Source organism: Nestor notabilis, unplaced genomic scaffold (assembly GCF_000696875.1).
Source record: "Nestor notabilis isolate BGI_N333 unplaced genomic scaffold, ASM69687v1 scaffold5555, whole genome shotgun sequence".
NCBI lineage: Eukaryota > Metazoa > Chordata > Aves > Psittaciformes > Psittacidae > Nestor > Nestor notabilis.
In genome coordinates, this window is record NW_009927805.1 from 1 (window position 1) to 15,390 (window position 15,390).

General features: G+C 37.0%; 1 protein-coding gene across 1 annotated transcript; it reads left to right on the forward strand.

Annotated features, from left to right (window-relative positions):
- The first annotated feature begins 1,948 nt into the window (after positions 1-1,948).
- OSTF1 (osteoclast stimulating factor 1) lies at positions 1,949-8,881 on the forward strand. Its single transcript, XM_010014221.1, has 9 exons — positions 1,949-1,991; positions 2,652-2,702; positions 2,785-2,848; positions 3,834-3,887; positions 4,324-4,431; positions 4,729-4,778; positions 4,894-4,972; positions 5,440-5,538; positions 8,641-8,881. Exons 2-9 carry the CDS (start codon positions 2,700-2,702, stop codon positions 8,697-8,699), a joined length of 516 nt encoding a protein of 171 aa, XP_010012523.1. The 5' UTR covers positions 1,949-1,991; positions 2,652-2,699; the 3' UTR covers positions 8,700-8,881.
- Positions 8,882-15,390: the final 6,509 nt, after the last annotated feature.

The window sequence follows — 15,390 nt, forward strand, 5'->3', positions numbered from 1 at the left end:
ATCAGTCCTGTAGCCCCATCATAGAAGGCCTTGGTTCATCATTTCTGTATGGGTAACAAACAGAACAGAAGATCCATCTTTTTCAGCTGTTGCCACAGTACAGGTGTTCACTTTCTGAGGCAGAGTCTGAACAATGTTGGACCTTTTATGTCTAGGAAATGGCTGCTGTGAGAGAGACCAATAAAACCACACTGAAATTCTGTGGTGGTCTTAAAAAATAAGATCTGGCAAGAGTATGGGATACAGTTGCAAATCTTAAGAAAAATCATATATTTATATATATACACACACACACAGTGTCTACATGCATTTGGCAATCTAAAATGTTACATGGATTAATTTTATGGTTATAGTTTTACGTACGCTTAGCCCCCAAAAAGTGTAAGACACAAGACTACAGAAATGTTTTGCTTAGTAGTTATGCCTTGGTAAATACCACTTTATAAATATGTGCTGTGTCATGGTTCTTGAGAGGAAATATCCAGAGGTATTTGAAAATCTCTTTTAAGAGCCACTCCAAGACTGTAGGGTATGCTGCAAAATGGCAGCTTCTACAGTTGTGTACCATCCTCCTTTCTTAAGCCTGTCAGCACATACACATCTAGACTGACACTTCTAAAACCCTTACCTTTCTAAATGATCAATATTGTGAGTAGGCTTTTAGATATGAGTGTAACAAAGACTACATCTAGCAAAAAACAGACAAAAAATTTCTAGCAATGGTTCTTCTCTACAGAAAGGTAAAGGCTTATTCTTGAGACATAAAGAAACCTACTCTCTCATTACTGGGTTATCTCCCTATAATATACTACACAAGATTTTGTGTATGCATGTTTTCTTGTACAGTACTAGCCTTTGACAGTAAGTTCATCAGCTCACCTGAGGATACAAAATAGCCTGGGTTAATTGTTGTTTAAATAATGCGTTGTCCTGATGGATCAAATACTACTTCAGTCATAACTTTATATAAACATGTACAGTATAGTGTAAGAGCCTGAAATACAGCTATATACTTAAGATATTTAAAAGTAAACAAAATTACATACTTAAGACTTCAGGTATGTATAGACAAGTCTACATAATACATTTCTCTATTGAGTTCAGCAGTTCAGCTAATAAAAGTATAGAAGATGCATGTTTCTTCTTCTGCACTTATCTTTTCGTCTCATACTTTCTGCTTGAAATGTACCTTTATTCAATTAAAAAAAAGAAGAAAATGTTTATAGGGATGCTTCTTTTGTGGTTTATGCTATTAAAATTGTACCTCTGCATTAAGGTTATCTTTTCTTGGCTTGGATGCTTCTGACAGTATTTTCAAAACTGTTATGCTAAAATAAATTTCCACTTAGTGGAACTGTAAACACTATAGCTTATTTTAAGTATCTGAACAGAATACACTGTCAATTTTACATTCCATAAACAGGACTTGACACTGACATTTGTAATTTTTCTTAAATGCAGTGATTTCTGTGCTACTGCATTATTTTCCTAATTTGTAACGACTACAAGTAAGTATGAGAACATGTTGCAGACATTGGTCATTGTTATATTTCTTTATTCCTAATTCTGTATCACTTGACAAATCTGAAATTATTAATAAAAATATATATAACAAATACGAGTGTGTGTGTGAATATGACTGAAACTACACTTTGCCTTAGAAATCAATGGTAGCACTTCAGTTGACCTGCATGGTGAGTCTGAAGACCTAGTTCCTTGACAAGAAGCAGCTTACATTTAGCTGATCATTTGGCCCATTTCTTTCAGAACCTGTGCTGCTGGGTTGAGTCTTTTCATCATGATTATGTTTTCAGTTTTCAAAGGCATTGCACTATTCAGCAAGGAGCTTTAAGGAAAGAAATTTGTTTGGATTTGAGGGCTGTATGTGTATGCTATGTTTAGAAGGTATGATACTGATACTGGTTTTGTTCGTTTCTTTTTTAGGGCAGGTTAAAGTGTTCAGGGCCCTGTATACATTTGAGCCCAGAACTGTAAGTATATTCAGATTTTAGTGTTTTGAGAAGCTTAATTTTAATCTTGTCTGTAATAACATTTCTTCAGTTCTGCTAGGGTTTTATTACATATGGTTTATTAGACATGCTGTACTATGTTTTCAATGAAAAAGCCTTTTGATGGATATCCTTCTTAATGTGACTAAACCTGTCTGATTAATCATCACTATCCTTTTTTAAATCCAGCTCTTCTTGAAAGCAGCATGCTTTCTTCCCTAGTATCAGTTACCTGCAACCTAAGATCAGCGATCTGCATGGTTTTTTTTTTTTTGCTTTTCTTCCAAAGGCTACAAAGATAATTTGAGAACTGAGAGATTTGATGAACTGAGACCAACCAGAAAGGGTATGAAGTTAATAAACACAAGATGCATTTCACTACTTTTCTTGCACAGTGCTTTGTTGGAAAGACTACAGTCTTTTTCTTTAGTTATAAGGAAGGTCACAGATCCAAAATGTTAGCTGTAGACAATTCAAACTACAACATGAAAGACTGTCAGGATTGTCTAATTGCTAGAGAATTGAGTTATTGTTCTTTTGAAAGGAGAGTTGAAGGTACTCTGCTTTATGGATGTATTTGTTTTACCTAAGCACACAGATTCAAATTTTTGTTTACTTTTTTCTTTTTTTTTTTTTTTTAAGCCAGATGAACTGTACTTTGAAGAAGGAGATATTATCTACATCTCAGACATGGTGAGTCTCAGATGTCCCATAAGACTGAATACTTTTGAGATGCAGCATATCCCTTCTAAAATATTTTCCTTATTCTCTGCAGAGTGATACAAACTGGTGGAAAGGAACTTGCAAAGGGAGAACTGGACTAATTCCAAGCAACTATGGTAATGTCTAGGATATTTCCATTTGGCAAGATCATTCATAATCAAAGAAAATCACTAAATAAAAATAACTGATACACTGATTTTCAAAAATTGATCACAGTATTGGCATTTAACAGTCCTCTACCAGAGCGTTTCAGAATACGTCTGCAATACAGGTCACCACTGCACATCAGCAGTGGACAGGCTGTCTTATGTTTTTATTACCTAGAGACAGCTTAAGTTTGTCAAGTATTCATGTTTCTGCTTGTGCAGGTAACAAACAATAGATGTTCTCAGTTTTGAGGGGAACAACACTTGGATCTATAGGATGGTTTTATAGATGGCACATGAAACTGATAGGCTTCTACTCTTGGTATCCTATTTTAAGATCTTCTTATTAGCAGTATCTTGGCTATATTCCTTCAGTCTGTACATTGCCTTCCTTTTAAGTAGACCTAAAGATGGATGATGTCAGCCCTTTAATAGCTTTGAGATCAAGAAGTCTGACACAGCGTGGAGTGGCTTCTTACAGAGATAGATAATCAATAAACCTGCATATGGACAGGAAGCTAAATCAGATTTTGAGCAATTCTGTAGACCTCCTTTGATCCCTCCCCCCTCCAGAAATGGGGCTGCTTGCCATTTGTTACTTTTTAATTCAGCCACAGAAAGCATTGTTTTCTTGGGCATTGCAACACATTGAATATCCCATACCTGTTTGAACTGAATAGAAATGCTTTTTCAGATTCAACTAAAATCACTTTGAAAAGCCATGTGTACAGACAGTACAGCACAATTCTTCTAAGTCTTGCTAGGAAATGTAGGCAGGGTAACAGTGTTACATGACAGATTGCGAACTGCTAATACCTTAGTAATTGTGGTTGCTTCGTGTTGTCCATTCTTCGGTAGCAGACATCATCTTCTGGAATAAATTTTTATTACCACACAGATGCCAAATCTCTGTTCAGTTCCAGAAGCAGTTAGAATGTCTCTTTTTTAATTTCAGTGGCAGAGCAAGCAGAGTCTATTGATAACCCACTGCATGAAGCTGCCAAACGTGGTAAGCATGATTTCTGTAATGTGATAGGATGATTTGTTTGTTTCTGCCAAAATAATAATATATTTATAATGAAGATGTCCTGTCTATTTGGTTATATGGTATTTTGAGCAAGTTATCTGGTAAGTTTTGCAGCTTTTAGAAGCTGAGCTGGTTCGCAGCCTGTTAGAACTGCCACTTTGTGATTTATACACATAGAAAGAGTTTAGTACCATCTATTTAATTACATAGGGATCTAATAGTCTTCTGGGAGCAGAAGAAAACGTGTTTGGCATGACTTAGACTGGTTATTTTATGAATTATAAGTATTGTTGCTAATAACCTTTTTCCTCATAAGTTCATAGGAGGACTGACACCCTTCAGAAACAAATATGTGCTTTAACGGTTCTATTAACTTTTCAAAGAGAAAAAAATCATCAAAACTGAATTTGTCTTTCAGGCAACCTAAGCTGGTTGAGAGAGTGTTTGGATAATCGAGTTGGGGTCAATGGCTTAGACAAAGCTGGAAACACAGCTCTCTACTGGGCATGCCATGGAGGCCACAAAGGTATTGGAGAATTATTTTGAAATTATTCTTCCCTGGTTTTCTTGATTTGCTTGTTAGACCGATTGCCAAAAGTGCAGTACTAAATAAAAAAGCCAAGATTTTTCAAATGTCATTTATTTTTTATTTTAAGAAAAGTTAAAGCTTGCTCAATGCAGTCTGACTGATACAAATTTTCATTAGCTGTTTGGATCACTCTTTTTTTTGAATCTTAACCAGAATTTAGACTATGAACGCAAAAAAGCCTACTTTGTTTCTGCTAAATTTTTCTTTTCACCCGCCCCACCCTGTTTTATGCAGATATAGTGGATGTTCTGTTTACCCAGGCAAACCTAGAGTTAAATCAACAGGTAGGTTAAACCACCTGACCCTTACAGTAGAAGTGTGATCTTATTCATGCTTGGTACGAGCTGAAAGGTTTTTTTCTGTATTTTAATCCTGTTGCTTTTCCCTCTAACTCCACAGAACAAATTGGGAGACACAGCTTTGCATGCTGCTGCATGGAAAGGTTATGCAGATATTGTAGAGATGCTGCTGGCAAAGGGTAAAGATCTTCACCAAGGTTTCAACAATCTGTGTGGCAGACTAGATTGCTGAATGTTTATTAATCCGTATTTCTTTAAGTGTTTTCCTGTAACCCAACTACAGTCCCCAGCCAGCTTACCTGCCTGACTTCATAAGCCTTGCAGAAATTCTGGCAGCTGTTTGGAGAGTAGACATCTCACCTGCTCAAGATAAATTTCATCCTGCTTTACAGATAAAATTAGGCACTTAACCCCAGAACGGCAATGACATCTGCTTCCTGGAAAGGGAAAGCAGCCAGCGAGTTCCCTAGCCAACTGTAGCTCATGGAAGAGCATCCATAGTTTTTATTCTGCTTCAGATCAGTACACAGATGAGATTCCCACGTCTATTACTGTTCAACCCATGCTATTGAAACTTATATTGTAACACCATTGCTGAAAGAGTAGCTGGGACAGTTATTCATGATGAAAAATTTCTATTCTAAAGGGGCAAGAACAGATCTGAAGAACAATGAGAAGAAACTGGCATTAGACATGGCAACCAATGCAACTTGTGCATCCCTTCTTAAGAAGAAACAGAGTGCAGGTATTTCTGGTTTTGTTATTCTGATATGTTCTTTTCCTTTATAGGGGACACTTAGTATTTTGACCAAATACAGTATCTTGATAGCCATAAAATCCACTTGGGAGCGACATGGGCTGGAAGTTGTGTTTGGAAGGGTTCACTTGAGAGTGTCAGTTCATCAGAGCTGTGATAGAGACCTGTGGTTTATCACATTCAGTGTGGCTGAGTCCATACAAAATGCCATCTTGTGTCAGCAAGAGGCAAAAGGGCACGAAAGATGTGGAAGCCATAATAGAAGGGGAGGAAAATGGAAGACAGACTCTTCAGAATGGAGAGACAAGAAAGCAAGTCAGGATGGAAACTACTTTAAAAGCAGCATACCACAAGGGACAAGGTATGAGAGTAAAACAATGTGGTGTGTTCCCCCTTATGCCTGTCTGTTCCTCCAAACTAAGCCAAAGACCAACAGATGCTCCTCTTTTATTTCCTTATTGATATATATAATTTTAGTTTCAGATATATTTTTTAATATATATTTGTGTGTGTCTCCGAGTGACTTCCTAATAGAGAAATAAAGAAAGAATGCTTTCAGGTATTTATCAAAATAGTCTCACTGCCTCCTACTTCCATTTATTTCTCCTAATAGCACAGTGTACATGTCTAAAAGAGTTTAGATATACAAGGCTATTTTAAAATGCTGAACAAAGACTGCGTTGTTCAGTACTGCATTAATTAATGTTACGAGCTTTCAGGAGGCTGAAGTTAGGGTGGGAACCCTAGGTGAATTACACATGAAATGAGAAATTACTTAAAAACACAGGCAGAATTACAGCTTGTGTTAGTGGAATATGCAGTCTAGCAACTGTATTGTTGCTGGGCTAGGGAGAACAGAGGGAATGCTAACCTGTGGGTGGTTAGTGGTTATGGGAATTAAATGGCAAAATAGTTGACTGCAGCTTTAGAAGGCCAAGAAGAGCCATTGCAGCAAAAATGCTGTCCAGCTTTTTGACAGAAATAATATTTGGATTTCCCAGAAAAGCGTGATAAATTTCCATCAGTTTTGACTCTGGAGAAAGCAGTGGTAACAAAGAGCAGAGTTTCTTCTGTTTCCGTATTCTGTTAGTTAATACTCATTTGGAATGCTTTTCATTTTTGTTGATTGTAGACAACTGCTACAGGAGTATTCTCTATTCTCATGTCCCTAATAATTGTATTAATGTTTAATTTTTTGCTGCTAGGTAACTACCGGTGTATTTGCTTTACTCCCTCTAAATTAATTTTGTTTCATGGCTGACTGATTTATCATTCTTAGTTACTCATAGAATATTTAGGGTTGGAAGGGACCTTAAAATCATAAAGTTCCAACCCCCGTGCCATGGACCTGAATGCCTCACACGAGACCATGTTGCTCAAAGCTCTGTCCAACCTGGCCTTGAACACTGCCAGGGACGGAGCATTTACCATTTCTGTGGGCAACCTGTTCTCCACCCTCATAGTAAAGAACTTCTTCCTTATATCCAACCTGAACTTCCACTGTTTAAGTTCATCCAGTACCAGCCTCTGGTACTCTCACACTCTACCTTTTCTTGTATGCCTTGATAAGAGCTGAGGTTCTCAGTCTAACTGCAGTTTTACTATTAGCTTCCTTGTTTGTTTTTCTGTCTTAATTTGGCTTTTTATAATCTCTGTGACACCACTGGTCTGTATCTTTTTCTTGTACTTTGCATTTTCTCAGTTATTTTTATTCACTTCATTCTTCTGTGTCTGTTTGTTCTGTATTTCAGTATTTCCAATATCTGTGAGCTAAATGATTGTTCTGTTCCAGAGATTTAGTCCTATGTCAGTAGTCTTCCTGTCTCCAGTTTCAAATCTGTTCCTATTTAGATATGGCTTCGATCATAGTCATTCTATGAAACATTTTATTTTACCCAAGGAAGTTTACTTTGTCTCCATTTAAATTTCAAGTTTTGTGTTTTGTTTGTACACACACACACATTCAAATGTCATGATTGCAGAAGTATATTCTAAGAAATTAAAGTTGTTTAAATCCCGTCATAGAAATGCAAAAGGATTGTGCTCCTGAATGAGGGGGAACAGTTACACAGAAGAATGGGATTTGTCCTTTATTGAAGTATGGCCCTTTAGCACAGGGCCCTACAATTTTTTTCTTTTCTTTCCTTTCTTCCTTTGTTGCTTCTCACATTCAAAAAGAAAAATATATATTTTATTCTCTTAGCTTCTTTTATCAAAACAGTTGAGCAGGTCAGTTTTAAGTTTACTTACTTTTCCTCTTCCAGAAGTCTAGGATAACATGATTATCACTTCTGTGAATTTTATCAGTCTTATGTCTGCACCCGATATTTTTAATACTTTGTTGTAATATGTTATTGCAAAGCTGTGACCGAGCAGGATCTTGTGGTTCCTGGCTCTCAGTAGTATAATATAATACATGTTATATATAATCCATATTCCCGTTCCCATATGTTTGAAAATCTATAGGCAAATAATTATCTGTCACAAAAAGCCCATACTGTTTATCTTTGTACAGTCCCAAACATATATGTAGTTCTTCAGGCACTGCCTGAATCACTGCACGTCTGGTGAATATATGTTAATACTCCTGTTTTTTCCTTACTATCTGCCCTTCAAAAGCTTATAAGTAGATCTAAGAAATATTTATTCAGGAAAACTGTATGCGAAAAAAATGGGAGGGAACAGATGAAATGTGTTTTATTTTAAGTGGAGAATGGCAGACAGCTAGGCACTCAGAATAAAACCATAGAGGCTCTTCCACCAACTTGTCGTTTGTGATGTTAATAGTCATATATACAGAAAATAGAATGTAAGAGTTCCAGCTCCAGTTCCAAGGAACCAGAAGATGGCTCTTGAAGGTCACAAATAGACTGTATCTCGTAGGAGATGTGATTATTGACTTAGCCCTGCTTTTGAGATCCAGATCTACAGCCCCATTGTGTAGCCCTACTGTCTCTAAGTGATGTTAGGAATCATTTAGGGGAATCAATTGGGGAATCAGCTTTCTCAGAGGCTAGTTTGCAAGCATGGCAAACGTGAGGCTTTTTATGATTTTATCCTGGGTTAAAATAGAGCTTTCTTTCTTTCCAGGTACAGTCCGAACATTAAGTAATGCAGAAGAATACCTCGATGATGAAGACTCCGATTAGCTTTTCAGCCTAAAGAACTATATCTTGCATTGCCTATGTCATTCTCAAAACGTATCTTTACAACTGTAGAAAATATCTTAGAGTATTGCAGTCTTCCAATATAGCATATAAATGAGAGGGTGAAATCATGCTTTCCAAAGCAATAATCTTCATGTGTTCAAGAAGATGACACATTTTAAATCATAGTTCCTTTGGAATTATCTTACAGAGGAAGTGTGGCATACCTTTATCATTGAATGGGCAGAGGACCATCCTCTAAGCTCACAGGTTTCATCTCAGGCCTTTCTGGCAAGTGCCTTGCGTCCCTGAAGTATGCTTCTTATACTGAAAGGTCCCCTTGGGATAGCAGGACACTGTTTGCTAACATTTCCCAAAATCTCCCTGGATACCAGTTCCTTTGTGCAGATGATAAGGTAATTCCTGAGAGTCAGTACTGGTTGACAGGCGTGAATACCTGGTTGACATGGCATTCATGCCTGGCATGAGTGACTGGTTAATAGGCATCTCGCTGCTATAGAAAGTGACATCTTTTGCCCACATGGAGTCAGGACAAGGTTTGATTTTTATTTTTTTTTTGGGGGGGGAAATCCTCCCTATTCCTTCCTGTACCCCTCTAAGTAAGGGGTAGAATGACATGAAATAATCTGCCCCTGGATGCTTTGTCTTCTCTATTGCTATGGGCCCAATCCCTGAAATGTAAACTCAGGTGAAATGCTTGCTTAAGTCAGGCTTGCTTGAAAAGTGCTCTTAGTTTTGGACTTACTGATGTGATTACTTAACTTTTTAAAATGCATTATGCTGAAACTATTTGTAGTATTTCCTCTCTCCTGGAGAGAGGAAGACAGAATATTTTTCTATTTATCCTGCCTTTTTTTTTTTATTGATGTGTTGCTTTTATTTTTTATAAGTGTTCTTATATTTTGTCCTAAATTACCTCAAAGCTTAAGTGTGTTTGAAGGAACAAGGGAAGATATATGTCAAACATACCACAGGTATCTTTAGAAGACATACCTGAAACTGAATAAATGCTTAGAAAATGTATTGCTTTTTCCTATGAATTAAAAAGGACTAAAAATAAATTGAGCCACTTTTAAGCTTCCCTGCAGAGTTAAAAAATAAGCACTTCCTTCAGATTGCTCAAATAGCTGCAGCCAAATATTATACTATACTAAGGGATACTTCCTTGCTGTGATGGTAAGAAAATGTTGCAAGCATTTGAGATGCAATCTCATTTTCAATTTTTGTTGCTAACTTTCCTATTAGCAACTTACACAGATTCAGTCCAAAACAGAAGTCTGTGATATTAAAAAAGAAAAAAAAAAAAAAGAGCTCTTAGATCGGGGATAAATGAAAAGCTCTCGTACAAGACTGGGGATAAGTGAAAATCACACTAAGTATTTTAGAAATTAAAAGAAGACTAAAGCACTCTCATTTTAAAATATATCGAACCAGATTTTTGTATTTTTATTATCCCACAAAGGACTAGATACAGGTAAAGCTTGTTAAATGAGCATTTACCAAAGAAGGCAGCATTCGATTGAACAGAATTGTGTAAGATGAAGGTGTTGCACAAATAGTCACCTGCAGATATAATTCTAAATTGTTTAAGTGTTAAAACCATCGGAAGAAATGTTTTAGGCCTATGAGATACTGCGGTCATCTGAACAGTGATGTCTTATTTTGTGTGAACTTGGAAGGTCCTAGAGAGGAAGAAATAAAAACCAAAGCCACAAAGCTTTTGTCTCTAGCTTTCATTAGAACAGTTGTTGTACTTGACTTGTAATAGACAGATACTGTCCTGCTTCACGTTTTATCAGCCAGCTATTTTTACTAGCTCAGACTTTTACCATTCTCAAGCCACATGTTATGCTGCATGCTGTTGATTAACTTGATGCAATTTCACAGTGCAAGTGAAAAAGGACCTGTAATAAGAGGCTGGAGAAGCAAGAAGGTTCATGTATCTGTTACATGAGGTTTTTTTCCTTGCGTAAATGTATTTAAAAATCTTCAGTGCAGCATTTGATTTAAAAATTTAAAAACTTATGTCTGTGAAATTAGCTGCTGCCAGAAGACCCTTTGTTATTCTGCAGATTGATCTAGGTGCTGTAAGAGAAGAATGATGACAGAAGCACAAGTTGGGCCCAAGGATTGTCTGTGAAGTCCTTAATGGAGTGTCCTGAAGAAGGCACATTTACATTGCAAGGCAGCTAGCTGGTGCAGTAATTTGTTTCGAGACCAAAATTATTGCTTTTGTTTTTCTTTCACAACTTTGTTTTTCCTCATGCAACTATCTACTTATTACTGTGAGACTTTCAGGCAATAAATTTCTTTTTGCCTAATTCTAGCAGTTAAGTTTTGATTGAAATGAAAAAAGAAAAAAAGACCAAAAAACACCAAGCAAAAACACCAGAGCAAAGTCTTACAGCTAGAAGGAATTACAGCTGGAGTAAAACTGATACCGTGTCTTACTAGTTATGCAAACCTACTTACTCCCCTTTTCTCCAATGTTTGTGTCACTTAAATTTGTCCTGGATAAATTTATTTATCTTGGATAAATTTAAGACTTTCCAAGGACAGCAGCCTTCAGGCTTGTAACAATAAGAAAAATAGGTTTTTAAGAAAGCAGCAAAATGAAAGATGTCAAGCTCCTGGTGTCTTCTAACTGCATACTGAAGGATCTTCTGTCTTGTGTGCTTCTGGTTGGACTAGCATGTTTGCCTTTCTGTTGAAAATAAGATGTGTTCCAATGAGAAGAGCTATGCTGTTGGGAGATATGAAATTATTTATTTGAGGCTTTTTCAAAGTAAATCAGTAAATTTTCTGCCTGCTTCATCAAATCCCTGTTTTCTAGAAGAGAAAATAGGACATTTCTTGACCTATTTTTAATATAGTTCTTAATCCCTGTGGATAATCTTCAAGTTATTACGCTGTTTTACAAAGACAAAACCCACCTTACTGAATTCAGCTCTTGCATGTCCCAGCACCTGAAATGTAATCTGTTTAAAACAGTTGAGGTCATATTAAATGCTTAAACTCTGTGGTCCATTTTCTAACAGACTCGACAGTTTAGAACCGTCCTTGCCCCCTTAATCCTAATTTCTGAAGACAGCACTGTGTTTCTTGTATGTGAGTTTTATATCAAAGACTTACCAAAGTAAGTTTGCCTGACATTGTTATCATTTCGGTTATGTGCTACAAAGTCAGGTGTTTGAGCATGCAGCGTACATCACTGAGTTAAAGATTCGTTTTCAGCCATTGCCATCTACTAATGAAGCCGTTGAAATGGAACACAGAGCAGACTGAAAAGTAAGAGACCATTAATCTGTTGCTTCTTGAGGCAGACGTAAGGTGAAATTACAAAAAGTGTTTCAGGACAATGTTAGTTGTACTGTACTTTGATCATAACAGGAGACAGAAACAAGCAGAAATGGTTTTGAAGAATTTGAAATGGGATTCTTTAAAAGAAATCAATTTGATATCAAATTCATTTGATTAAAAAAAAACTATTCTCATTTGCTAAGCAGATGAAAAGGCAACAGCTGTTTGGCTTAGGTTTTTTAAGCAACACAATAAAAATGGTGGTGGAGCTAAAAATAAGACCATAGTACAAAAGCAGTTCAGAAAAGTGTAACTTTACATCACAAGTTCTGGGGCAGAATTTGGACTGATCATTGTGTCTGCCTGTGGCAGGGAAAAATCTACCAGGCACACATTTACCTGATGCTTGCTGTCTGCCAGCTGATCACTGATGCTTAAGATATGTCCAGTCTGCAGCCTCTCCTAAAAAGCTGTATCACTACTTTATTCATATAATCCTAGATTACCAAATTGGAAGAGACCTCAGGGATTATCTGGTCCGACCTTCCCAGGCAAAGCATGACCTAGATTAGATGTCCCAGCACCCTGTCCAGCTGAATCTTGAAATTGTCCAGTGTCAGGGAGTCCACCACTTCCCTGGGAAGATTATTACAATGGCTGATTGTCCTCAATGTGAAGAATTTTCCTCTTGTGTCCAGTTGGAGTGTGGTCTTCCTTTGGGCTTGGTAGGGCAAATCTGTAGCACACCAGAGAGCTCTTCTGGAAGAGAGATTTCTTCAACAGATCCAGGAGCAACATCACTGGAAAAATTAGTGTGGTCCAGCCAGTGTTCATCCCCTCAGTTACAGAAGCAGAGGCCATTTCCTGTGGTTGTGAGCAATTCCTGAGGTCAGAGGCTGAGGAAGCCCATTGCAAAGATAGTGGCAAAGTAGAATGGGGTTTTTAGTGCATATGGAACAGCGCAGATCTTGCAGGGTACCAATAATAAGCTGTTCCACATACACTCTCTCCTGGCTGCATAAACTTAATGTATAACCAACCCTTTGAGTTAGAGTTTTCACTGAAATCCTGAAGGATTTCAGGAATTAGGATCTGTATCTGGGAGCTTTGTCTTACAGAGTTGGATTATTTGGAATATCTGCTATTTCTTAACATGAAAATCTGTATTTCTTCCCCTTCTTTCCAAAGAGGCTCTTAACTTAAAAGGCTTTAGTAAGGTTTGATGTAAGACAGGTGTGAAGACATAAAGTACCAGAAGCAAATTGGACAGTTAGACGTTTATTAAAATCATATTTCTGGTTTGAAGCAAGTGTTTGGAAAACTGACTATACATGGGAAATGGAGGACCACTGTCTTTAAGCTCAGCACAAACCTTTATTTGTTTTCTTGATTTGTGTTGCTTAATATACTATGTTTTTGCTCACAGCTTTACTGCAGTTACACTTTCAATTAACTTCATGTTTACAAGGACATACCTTAACCTTCTTCAGAGATACTCCACATAAAATTGGAATTAAATCCTCAGATTTTACATCCAATTTTAATGTGTGTTTCCTGTTCACTGGGCTACTATAATACAAGTAGCTCCAGAGTGTTGGTAATTTACTTCAGGCTTTTTTTAATTGAAGGTTTTAATTCTATTTTACCATATAATTTCCCTAATGTAGACAAAGTTATGGTGCATTTCACATAATCTGTAGTTCATGAAAGAGTAGTACATTTCTTTCTCAGTCTATCAATTTTCACTTCTCTACAAAAACTAATTTATGCTTTTCCCTAAGATTTCTTTTTAAGGTCTTTTGCTAGATAATCCCATGGAAAACACTTTCCTTCTGCCTAGCTGTAAGTTTAAAACAGAAGAGAAACAAAGAAACAGAAAATGTGCCTAGACTTCATGCAGTTATGCTGAAAGCAAGAGCAGTGAACATTTTGTTAATGCAAAAGTTGTGCAAGAGGCAGGTTGAGCAGCAGGCATTGTACTTGAGAGAAACTTAACGTAGATTGGTTAAAGCCTGAGCTAGCATTTACTCTGGTTGTAACAACTTCATCTAATCAGGGAAGGAGGCCAATTCTGTTACGATGCTGTGAGTACTTTTCTAAAAAATAGTTTCCACATGGAGTTACAGCAGTGGAAAGTGACTGAGAAATAGAAATGCTTCCCAATTTCATCCTGCAAGGACTATGGAGTGCCTTCCAGTCAAGACAAGAATAATTCAAAAGCATGAACCACTGCAGAGGCTGAACTGCTGCCAATAGTTTCTCATCAGTAGGAAGATCTCTGAAGATTAACAGGTTACATATTTTGCTTCTAACTAGTGCTGAAAATTAATTACTTCAGTAGGCGTGACAAGGTCATTCAAGTTAAATGAGTTTGAAATGAAAAGCCATTATTACACAGGAGTAAATAGGTTGAAAGGGTCTTATATTTAACTATTAGTCATTTCCTTTGAGTTTTACCCAAAGCCAGGCTAAACCAGCCACAGTTCCAACAGCTTACTTACCACTTAAAAAAATTCCAGTTTTACTTGTATTATTTTTGTGACACTCCAACGTAGTGTTATGTTGCCATTTTAAGGGCTGTTACTGTTGATTAGCTGAGCTCTGGCTTTGCACTTTTCTTAGTGACACCAGTTCCATGCAGCCTATGTACTGTTTGTTATTCTTTGCATGTCAGTCTAGTATTTAAAAAATTTAAATGAAATTTTATACTCTTGTGCTAGTCTTAGTTTTTCAGTTCAGACTGGATGACTGACTGAAGTACACTGTAGCCCCCTTCTTGCCTCAAGTGACTGACTGGATTTCTTTCAACAGTTGAAAGTATCTTGAAAGTTAAAGAAAAGGGAAAAAGAATTGAAAACTGAAGCTAGCACATGGACTTTATAAACTTAATATTTTTGTTGACCTATGGCTTAGTGAAAACTCCTGTGTCTTCTCCGATATGAAAAGGTAAGAGTGCAATATGGCATCTCTGCATATATGGTAGGAAGACAAGGTACTTAAGAACCTGCACACCAATATGATCACATTATCTTTGTGTAAATCTATGCAGGCAGCCTGAAATTAGTGTTACCTGGTGGTTTAATCAAAGTGTGCACATATCTATGCCTTGATTTGGGGCTTTCTTAAAATCAAATGATCACTTAAAAGCATTTACTTTGGCCTTAATTCATGTTGTGGTTTCACCCCAGCCAGCAGCTAAGTTCCACACAGCCGCTCACTCACCCTCCCCAACAGGCTGGGGGAGAGAATTGGAAGAGTGAAAGTGAGAAAACTCATAGATTGAGATAAAGGCAGTTTTATAGGTAAAGCAAAAGCATGCAAGCAAAGCAAACCAAGGAGTTCATTCACCACTGGCCATGGTCAGGCAGGTATT

Excerpts from the sequence above, each read along its gene's own strand:
- OSTF1 (XM_010014221.1), top strand. Across the intron at positions 2,849-3,833 it reads ACTAATTCCAAGCAACTATG|TGGCAGAGCAAGCAGAGTCT; the intron begins GTAATGTCTAGG and ends TTTTAATTTCAG. Across the intron at positions 4,432-4,728 it reads ATGCCATGGAGGCCACAAAG|ATATAGTGGATGTTCTGTTT; the intron begins GTATTGGAGAAT and ends TGTTTTATGCAG.